This window comes from Tupaia chinensis, unplaced genomic scaffold, assembly GCF_000334495.1.
Source record: "Tupaia chinensis unplaced genomic scaffold, TupChi_1.0 Scaffold000482_1, whole genome shotgun sequence".
NCBI classification, from domain to species: domain Eukaryota; kingdom Metazoa; phylum Chordata; class Mammalia; order Scandentia; family Tupaiidae; genus Tupaia; species Tupaia belangeri.
The window spans coordinates 195,511-206,194 of NW_006159994.1; the positions used below are offsets into that span (position 1 = coordinate 195,511).

At 42.4% G+C, this 10,684-nt stretch overlaps 1 protein-coding gene across 1 annotated transcript; it reads left to right on the forward strand.

The window, feature by feature from the left end:
* Nucleotides 1–6,231: 6,231 nt before the first annotated feature.
* Nucleotides 6,232–7,182, forward strand: LOC102479618 (olfactory receptor 7G1). Its single transcript, XM_006156172.1, has one exon. The coding sequence runs from the start codon at nt 6,247–6,249 to the stop codon at nt 7,180–7,182; it is 936 nt and encodes a 311-aa protein (XP_006156234.1). The 5' UTR covers nt 6,232–6,246.
* The last annotated feature ends 3,502 nt before the right edge of the window (nt 7,183–10,684 follow it).

Sequence of the window (10,684 nt, forward strand, 5' to 3'; positions counted from 1 at the left end):
AACCGTGGTCGACTATATGGGAGTCCAGCAACATAGCCATTACGCTAATTGCTAGTCCCATCTCTCTATTTTTAAACAGAGAACTTTACATTCTTTTCTCTGTTCAATATTTCTTTCCTCTGCCTCTCCTACCTATCCTCTACCATCCATTACTTTCTCTCCTTTTAAAGGTTTTTCCATCGGGCATGTGTGTTTGTGGGAGAGAAACAGAGAGACAGTGAGAGGGAAAATAGAAATCACTCCCCCCATGTGAGATAGCCATGCTGCAATCCCTCTCCTCCATTTTCCTCCACTGATTTTGGGTAGGCACACACATGCACGCAGTGGAATTTTCGTTTCTTTTTCTTCTCTCTCTCTCTCTCTTTTTTTTTTTTTTTTAGAGGTTTTCATTTTAGCGTGCATGTGCTCATTGGAGAGTGACATAGATAGATATTGAGAGGGAAAGTGAAAATCATCTCACAGGGGAAGATGGGGGATAGCCACACTTCAATCCCTTCTCCATTCTCTTCCCAGGACCTTGGGCACATACACACATGCACCTGGTATGATTTTCTAGTCATCAGGTCCGAACCACGGCTGGCCATATGGGAGTCCAATGACACAACATCTGTGCCACCTGCTGGCTCCTCCCAGTGCAATTTTCAAGCCACCAGGTCTGGAACTCAAACTGTGGTTGGGATTTCAGTGCTATAACCACTACGCCACCTGCTGGCCCCTCCACTCCTTCCTCCTACACTCTCTAGTATCTCCTCATATCCTCCCTACTATCATATCTTCACATCTTTCCACTTCTGCTATAGAGAGTAGACATTAGGTACATATTGAGAGGGGATACACAATATGTGTCTTTTAGGGTCTGGCTTATTTCACTTAACTTGAAGTCTTCTTTATTCATCCACTTTGAATCAAATAACAGGGTCTCATTCCTTATAGCTCAGTAGTATTCCACAGCATATACGTGCCACAGTTTTCAACCCAGTCTTCCATTTTTGGGCACATGATCACAGGTTTTGGTCTCCAGGTAGGTCTCGAAACACACTTGGCCCGTACATGGGTGCAAGGGAACATAATGGGCTGGAGGGTTGGGGGAAGAGAATCTCAGATGACGAGACCCTGTCAAAGGCAGTTCTCTCTTTCTTGGGTTTTCTATTTGTCATAAAAAAAATAAATAAATGTTTAAAAATATATACAGTATATTCATTTTTGCAGTATACACAATTGATATAGTTAGATTATGTTAGTGGGTTTTTTTTGAGAGATTTTTCGCTATAGGGTGCATGCGCTTGCCAGACAGAGAGACAGAAAGTGAGAAATCACCCCCCAGGCGGGATGGTCACGCCGCAATCCCTTCTCTTCCATTCTCCTCTCGGGATCTTGGGCACGCACGCACGTGCGCCCGGCTTGAGTTTTTTTAAGCCACCAGGTCCGGTACGCGAACAGCGGTCGACTACATGGGAATCCAGCAACATAGCCATTACGCTAACTGCTGGTTCCCTGTGTTAGTATTTTGAGTTGACTGAGAGATATTTAATTTTTGGTGAAGGTATGGTGCCATTAGTTTTGTTTTCATAAAATTAATTTTTGTTATAGGATGTGTGTGCTAAGCTTAGTGACAGAGAGACAGAGAGAGAGGGAAAGTGAAAAATAATCCCCCAGGGGGACGAGCCATGCCACAATCCTTTCTCCTTTATTCTCTTCTCAGGATTTTGGGCATGTGTACACATACTCCAGTGTGTTTTTTCAGCCATTGGGTCTGAGACTTGCACCATGCAGCCATCCATGAGAGATCCAACCACCATAATCTCCACACCACCTGCTGGCCTACCTGAATATATCTTTACAGCAAAGTTGACTTCAATTTGTTTCTTGTTGACCTTGTTCATGTTTAAAATTATGAATAAAATCCATGTCTTGACTCAGTGCTGTGCTTTGATTTTGCTCCTACCTCACTACCTACCTTACTCCTACTTCACTTCCATTCCTTGCTTCAAAAAGAAAAAAGTTTGTTTATTTTTTTAAAGGTTTTTACCATAGGGCATGTGTGCTTGTGGAGAGAAGAGAGATTGAGTAATCATTTCCTGGGGGGATGGCCATGCCACAATCCCTTCTCCTGCATTCTCTTGGGATTTTGGGTACAATGCACATGCGCTTAGCATGACTTTAAAGCTTTTGAGTCTGGCACTCAAACCTCAGTTGACCATGTGAGAATCCAATGCCTTAAACACTACACCACCTGCTGGGAGCATGTATGTGAATGCCCAAAATCCCAAGAGGAGAATAGAGAAGAGATTTCATTGTGAGCATTCCCAAGGAGAAGTGCTATCTTAGTTTCTTTCTCTTTCTATCTCTCTTGTTTAGCGTAGTCTGGCTTCCTCACTTTCTATCTCTCCTGCAAGTGCAGGTGCCCACTGACAAAATTTAATTCAAGCAAAACAAAATAGCAGTGGCCTCTAAGCAGATGAAAGGATTTGTGGGAGAGCCTTTGGGTGGTCATTATTGAAGTCATGAAAGTGCATTATTTTCAGCGCCATATCTAGAAACAACCCTGACTGGCATCCAAAGTGTCTTCTATACGGAGTGTCTATCTCTCATGTCTATGGGACACTTGCAGAAATATATCACCTGAGACTTTTACTCATAGCGTCTCCTAAGGAATCATGATTTTGAATCCCTGGGGTGGTATGTGTGGGTTGCAAATTTCCAGGAAATACTTGGTGAGATTCTGATGACCCCTGAAGTCTAACAGATATATTAGAATACATTCTAATGGGAGAATGTATTCAGAATTAGGAATATGGAAACCTTTTCCTCAGTTTTACTTGTAAAAATAACATATACAATGTAGTATATAAGACCTACCTGGGGGTCAGCAGGTGGCATGGTGAATAAGTCACTAAACTCCTGCATGGTCAACTCTGGTTCAAGTCCCATACCTAAAGTCTTGCTTTCTGACTCTTTCTGTCTCTCTCTGGTGAGCACACAAGCCCTGTAGCAAACTAAAAAATAATGATAAATCAAATCAAATAAATAATTATTTTAAAAGTTACCTACCTCAAGTTCTTAAAGGAAAAGCAACATAATAAACACAGATATATTTATCTAGGATAGTGGTGATGGGGGTAGCCCTGCAACACAGTGGTTAACGGAGCTGCTGATAGATCCTACATGGCCACCTGCAGTTTGAGTCCCATCCTGGGAGGTTTAAGAAACACTCTGAGTATGCATGAGTGTTGGTGATTCAACAGCATACAAAGAAAAGTTATCCAGGAATTCAAAGAGGTATCCAAGACTCTAGATGAAGCTCCTGGGTTCCACTTTAAAGCTCCTGATTCTAACAGGATTACTCATCCTGCCTATGTTCCTGGCCATCTAAGTCTGCTACTTCTTCTCACAGTCAATGAAATGAGAGGTGGAGGTGGGAGAAGAGATTTTGTAACCAGTTATAGGGAGATAGCCAGCAAAAACCATTAAACTATCTTGAAAAGCTCAGCATGGTCTCAGTGTTTATTGAATACCACAAACAAGATGTAAAAATCCTTTCTCATGAAAGGATGTCTCAGTCTGAGCCATTGCTTTGCCCTGAGTGATTATCCTGATTCCTTTCAATACTCCTTCCTAGTTTCTCTTCTGACCTTTCCTCAAACAGACCTTTCCCATGACTCAGCACTTGGCCAAGATGTTCTTGTTAAAGGCCTTTCTTGAGGGTGAGGAGGTGAGTGGATGAATATGGAAGATTTAATGCTGATCAGAGCAAGTCAGACTATGAAGGAGGAGAGGCATTGTATGTCCCTGCCTAATATATACTGAATGCCTGCACTCTATAGCAGAACCTGAAAGAGTGGAAGGCATAAAGACATGGAAAGCAACTATGGATACCAGAGACCGTATGGGAGGAAGGCAAGGAATGATGAGGTGGGAAGGAGGAAATCAAGGAAAAAATATTCAACGGACAAACCATTGGAAGATTATCTGTTGATGAAATGTGTATGAAATCACTTTTATGAAATACTTTGACTGGGATACCATACAGGGCATTTTTGCTGGAAAAAAATCATTTTCAATGTTGTAAAGATATACAGTGATTGAATATAAAAATAGGAATAAAATAAAATATATAAAAATGATTTAGGAATTACTAAATTGATCTTAAGGGAAAATACCCAAGTTCCTGCATTTTTATAATTATTGTACTCAGGTATATTTTCAATATTTATTCCCACTTTTATACCCTGTATTTTCACACTTAAGATTGATATTAGATTCCTGATATCCTTGACTAGCTAGTGATGCCTCGGGTCACACTCCTGTAAAGAAGGCGGGAATGTAACTAGGGAAGGGTGGTGCGTTCACCCGTGCAAGGAATGAGACTGGGAGATGAGCAGACGGAGGTGGGGAAAAATGGAAGGTGCACACCGGCCACCTAAGGGCAGGGATGCTGTCATTCTAAATTCTTCCTTTCAAGTCTTGGTCTTTAAGAATTTTTAGTGCTCTGGGATCACAGTGGAAATGAAGTTCCTTGGCTAATGAGGAGCTCTGGATATTGCATCTCTGGGGGACAGAGCTCGCAATGTGCTTGTGACTGTCTCACTCAGCAAGTCTTCCCTAGTGATAAGGAGCATCCGACCCTCCTCCTGTGGATGACCTTTCTTGCTCAGGAGCCTGGATTCCTCCCTCAGTCCTTCTTCCTTTTTGAGGAGAGAGCTTCTGTAGGATACCCTCAAAGATGTCAAGAGTCATTCCACTCCGATGCCAACCAGGTACTTCAAAATCCCTTAGTTAATCATTTTCTATGTTTCTATATCCTCTAGTCATTCAGTTTCAGCAACAGAGTGCAAACATTTGGTATATATTAGGTGGAGACATGCAATGTCTCTCCTTCATAGCCTGGCTTGCTTCACTCAGCAGTAAATCTTTCATATTCATCCAGTTTCTGCCAGAAGCCAGGGTCTTTTTTTTATGGCTGAGTAGTATTCCACAGAGGATATGTGCCACACTTGTTCAATCCATTCATCTGTTTGTGGGTATTTGGGTTGGTTCCATGTCTTAGCAATTGTGACTTGAGGATGATGTATGTAGTATTCCCAACTGGATTGGTGAGAGATGTATACATGTTGGAATATTCACTTTGCAAGCTAAGTGACATATGAGATTGAATGTATAAAAGAAATTGAAATTATATAAAATATAGTAAAAATAATCCTTTAGTCAATATTTGGAAACGCCGGCCAGTAGATGGAATAGTGGTTACATTGCCAGACTCCCACGTGGCTGATCACGAGGCCCAGACCTAGTGGCTTGAAACTCAAGCTAGGCATATGTTTGTGCATGCCCAAGATCCTGAGAGGAGACTGCAGGAGAAGGGATTGCGGTGTGGTGTGGCCATCCCCCCAGGGATGGTTTCTCATTTTTTTTCTCACCGTCTCTGTCTCTTTCTCTCTCTTTTTGGTGAGTGCATGTACCCTAAGGCAAAAACCTCTAAAAAAGGAATAATAGCTGGAAATGCATAAGGGTTTTACTACAATTTGATCCAGGAGAATCCTATCAGACCCAAATGAGCATAAGTCTCCCGTCTGCCCGTAATCTCTTTCCATTTTTTTTGTACCAATACTTAGGTAACTTTCATCTGTTAATCTTATACTCGGTCTCCACCATGCTGGGACCATTTCCTTCTTGAACAAAAATTGCCTTTTTTTTTTTTTTGTATATTTTTGTGTGCATTTCCCAGAGAGACAGAGAGAGAAGGAAAATGAGAAATCACTCTCTTTTGGGGATGGCCACACCACAATCTTGTCTCCATTTTCTTCTTGTGATTTTGGGGATGACACACACATTCGGTCAGTGTATTTTTCAAGCCGCCATATCCAGGACTCGAACTGCAGAGTCATCTGTGTGGGATCCAGCACCTTAACCACTATGCTGCCTACAGGTTCCAAGCTTCAGGTTTTTAAAAAGTAACAAAATAGAGCCAGCCAGTGGTTGTTAAGGTGGCTGGGACCAACTGCGTAATTCAAGTATCAAACCCAGTGGTCTGAGAAACATACTGGGTGCATGTGTACACATACCCTCTGGCATTTTTATTAAGTACACAATAACATGCCCACAAGGCAACATTTTCCTTTCTCTTTGTTAGTTTCCCTGGGCCCACCATGGGTTTTGCCCCCAGTGGTGATTCTCCTGCTGGTGGAAAAAATGCTCATTTGATTGTTGTCCCCCCACCCCATCTTGTCCATCAGATGAATCTGCACCATGGAACGCAGAAACCAAACAGGAATTTCTGAATTCTTTCTCTTGGAGGTGACAGAGGATCCTGAACTGAAGTTCATTTTCTTTGGCCTGTTCCTGTCCATGTACCTGGTCACCGTCCTGGGCAACCTGCTCATCCTCCTGGCCGTCATCTCGGACTCTCACCTGCACAGCCCCATGTACTTCCTTCTCTCCAACCTGTCCTTGGCTGACATCTGCTTAAGCACCACCACGATCCCAAAGATGCTGGCCAACATCCAGACCCAGAGTCAGAGCGTCACCTACACGGGCTGCCTCTCCCAGATCTGCCTTATCCTGGTTTTTGTTACTTTTGAGAGTTTCCTTCTTGCGATAATGGCCTATGACCGCTATGTGGCCATCTGTCACCCCTTGAGGTACACTGCCATGCTGAACATCCGTCTCTGTGGCGTGTTGAGTTTATTCTCCCTGTTCCTAGTGATTGGAGACGCCCTGGTGCAGAGCCTGATGGTGCTACGGCTGTCTTTCTGTACCGACCCGGACATCCCCCTGTTCTTCTGTGAAGTGGTTCAGGTCATCCAGCTTGCCTGTTCTGATACCTTTGTCAATGTCATTGTGATATATTTTGCAAGTGGCATATTTGGTGCTCTTCCACTGACTGGAATCATTTTCTCTTATACTAAGATAGTCTCCTCTGTTTTGAAAGTGCCGTCAGCAGGAGGGAAATATAAAGCCTTTTCCACCTGTGGGTCCCACCTCTCAGTGGTTGCCTTGTTCTATGGGGCAGCTTTTGGGGTGTACATTAGTTCAGCCGTGACTGAATCTTCCAGAATCACTGCCGTGGCCTCACTGATGTACACCGTGGTCCCCCAGATGATGAACCCCTTTATTTATAGCCTGAGGAACAGGGACATGAAGGCAGCCTTGAGGAAACTGGTCAGTAGGACGCCTCTTCTGTGATCGTGTCATCTGACTTGGACTGGGGTGTCTAGAAGGAGTCAACGTAACAGGAATCTGACTCGCATCAGATTGTTGTCAGATCACTAGTTAATGTGTTGGATGAGTGTATTTTTATTGCAGTTGAAATCAGACCTGATTTTTAAATGGCTCTGTGTTTGAAAAATGAATTTAATGCTCTAAGCTTCGTTTCTTCAGTTGGGGGTATTTAGACAGTTAAGCTAAGACATGGATTTGCACGGCCCTGGATTACGAATGACAGCAAACGTGTTGGGTTAGTGAAGAATGTTGAGTACTGAACATCTAATGGCTGTAGGGCCTGCCAGTACTCGGCCTGTCTTTTTCTTTCCTTTTCTTTCTTTTTCTTTTTAAGACATATTTTTGCTAAAAAAGACATATTTTTGCTGTAGAGCACATGAGCTCGCCGGAGAGACAGAGAGAGACAGAGAGACAGAAAGCGGGAAATCATTCCCCAGGGACATGGCCACGCTACAATCCTGTCTCTTCCCTTTTCTTTTTTGGATCTCGGGTCACACGCATACTCACACACACACACACGTGCCTGGTCCGAGTCTTAATTGGCTGGGTCAGGGGCTCAAAATGTGGTTGCTTATGTGGGAGTTCAGTGATGTAACCATTTTGCCATCTGCTGGTCCCACGTACTCTGCCTGTTTCTACCCTTCTCTAAAACTCTGTCCAAGGGGCTAGCAGGTAGCGTAGTGGCTAAGGTGCTGGACTCCCTCATGGCCAACTGTAGTTCGAGTCCCAGAGCTGGCGGCTTTCTTTCTCACTATCTCTCTTTCTCTCTCTCTGTTTCTTTGGTGAGCACACATGCCCTATAGAAAATTTTAAATAATAATAACAACAATAAATAATTATTAATAAAAATGAATGGTTCCATTATGTGTTGATTTATTTTGGGGGGGGCTCTCTTTTCCAAATAGAAGAAATATTGTGTTTATGTCTGCATGAATGTCACATCTTAATAATTGTAGCACACCCATTGTCTAAAACTGAGTTTGTTGTAACAAAGAATCCTCTAAAATCTGTCAGTTTTCATCACAAGGGTGCCTTGGAACACAAGTTAACTGATTTTTTTTTTTGGAGAGGTTTTTCGCTATAGGGCGCGTGCGCTCACCAGACAGACAGAGAGAGACATAAAGACAGAAAGCGAGAAATCACTCCCCAGGGGGGATGGTCACGCAGCAATCCCTTCTCCTCCATTCTCCTCTCAGGATCTTGGGCATGCACGCACACGTGCCCGGTGTGAGTTTTAAGTCACTGGGTCCGGGACGTGAACCGCGGTCGACTACGTGGGAGTCCAGCGACATAGCCGTTACGCTAACTGCTGGTTGCCTTACCTGATTTCTAATGACTTGTACTTACTGCAACCATACTGATAACCAGAACACATCATCTGTGGCCCATTTTGTTTAAATTTATGTGTATTGAAACTACTGTCCTGAAGTTTGGGGAAGACTGGTGGTAAAATGATAAAAAGGTGAGTGAACTATCTGTTAAATGTTAGTCAAGGTTGAGAAATACAGAGAAATATTAAAAACTTTTTTTTGAGAAGTTTTTGCTATAGAGCATGTGCTCTTGCCAGAAAAACAGAGAGAGACAGAGAGACAGAAAACGAGAAATCATTTCCCTGAGGGAATGGCCATGCCACAATCCCTTCTCCTCCATGCTCCTCTCAGGATCTTGGGCACGCACACACACGTGCCTGGCTTGAGTTTAAGCAACCGAGTCTGGGACTCGAACCGTGGTCAACTACATGGGAGTCCAGTGACATAGCCATTACGCTAACTGCTGGTCCTGAAATATTAAAAGCTTTTAAAAAATAACATACAGAAAGGAGATCAATCTGCATGTGGAAATATAGAAAATTAGCCCAGTGTTCCCTTTTCTGTGGTATATTTTCCATATCACCATTATAATCACGGGAGGGGAACCTGGGCTGCTCCACTGGCATACGGTTGCCAGGACTGTGTGATTTGACCCAAAAAACGATTATTTTCGTAGAACTCTACTGTGACTTTTCCTCCACCCCTATAGAGCCCAGAACAATTGACTGTGGAAATTAATTTCTTTTTGAACTCATTAACTTTTAAACTTAATGAATGGATTTTGTCATTTGGTTTTATTTTCTTATGTATTTGGTTGGATATTTTCTCTATATTTGGTTGTTCTTTTTTTTTTTTTTTTTGAGACTTTTTTTTGTTTTAGGGTGCATGCCAGAGAGAGAGAGAGAGACAGAGACAGTGAGAGGGAAAGTGAGAAATCACCCTCCCAGGTTAATGGCCACACCATAATCCCTTTCCCTCCATTCTCCACCAGAGATCTTGAGCATACACACACACACACACACACTTGGCATGGATTTCAAGCCTCTGGATCTGGGATTCAAACCTCATCAGCCATATGGGAATCCAGTAATGTCACTACTAAGCCACCTGCTGGTCCCTGGGTTGGTATTTTCAGCACTGCACTTATGAGACTCGGTCATGTTGGTTTAGCAGTTCATTCATTAATTTTCGATGCTCCTTTTTTTAAAAAAAGTATTCTTTTATTTTATTTAACTTTATTTATTTGTTTATTTTAATTTGACCAGAGAGGACAGAGAGACAGAGAGAGAGAGCACGAAGAGCGAGCAAGCCACCAGGTTTGGGACTCAAACAGAGATAACTATGTGGGAGTCAAGTGCCCTTAACGACCATGCCACCTGCCGGCCCCTTGATGCTCCTTTTATATTATGTACAGTGACAATAACAAATAGGTTGCCTTTCTGATGTTCATATGAAACAGTTTCATGGTCTGTCCACTTTTAATTAGAACGAAATAAAAAACACGTGAAAAGATAAATGGCACGTAAGTGAATATCGGCATGAACACCCTCTCCACCTATTCATCTGTGAAAGAAATTTAACAAAATCTGCTCTAAGCATGGACAAACCACACCACGGCCTTCCGGTGACATCGTATTTTAACCATTCAATGGAATATGAAGAAAAAAATGTAAAGTTCCCAATGGGAAGAAAAACCTACTCTAAATGTATTGTGAAGAAATTGGAAAAGATGATTAGGAAAGTCTAATCATGTATGTAATGTCTAGTGGTCACAGTCAGGATGATCACAGGGAAGAGATTTAAAACACAAAGAGTAGAAGTTAAGGTGTAGGAAACATTGAATGAGTCTAAAGATAAACCCTCCCTGATGCTCACATTTTATTAATACAAACCCTTTGTTTTATTTATAGTTACATTTAATAACTATACATATGATACATATATATATATGTACATGTGTGTATGTGTGTGTATATATATATATATGAGTTATCTGTGTACACTTCAAATTGGAAGGTCGGGACCAGCAGTTGGTGTAATGGCTATGTCGCTGGACTCCCACGTAGTCGACTATGGTTTGAATCCTGGACCCGGTGACTTAAACTCATGCCAGGTGTGTGTGCGTGCATGCCCAAGATTCCGAGAGGAGAATGGAG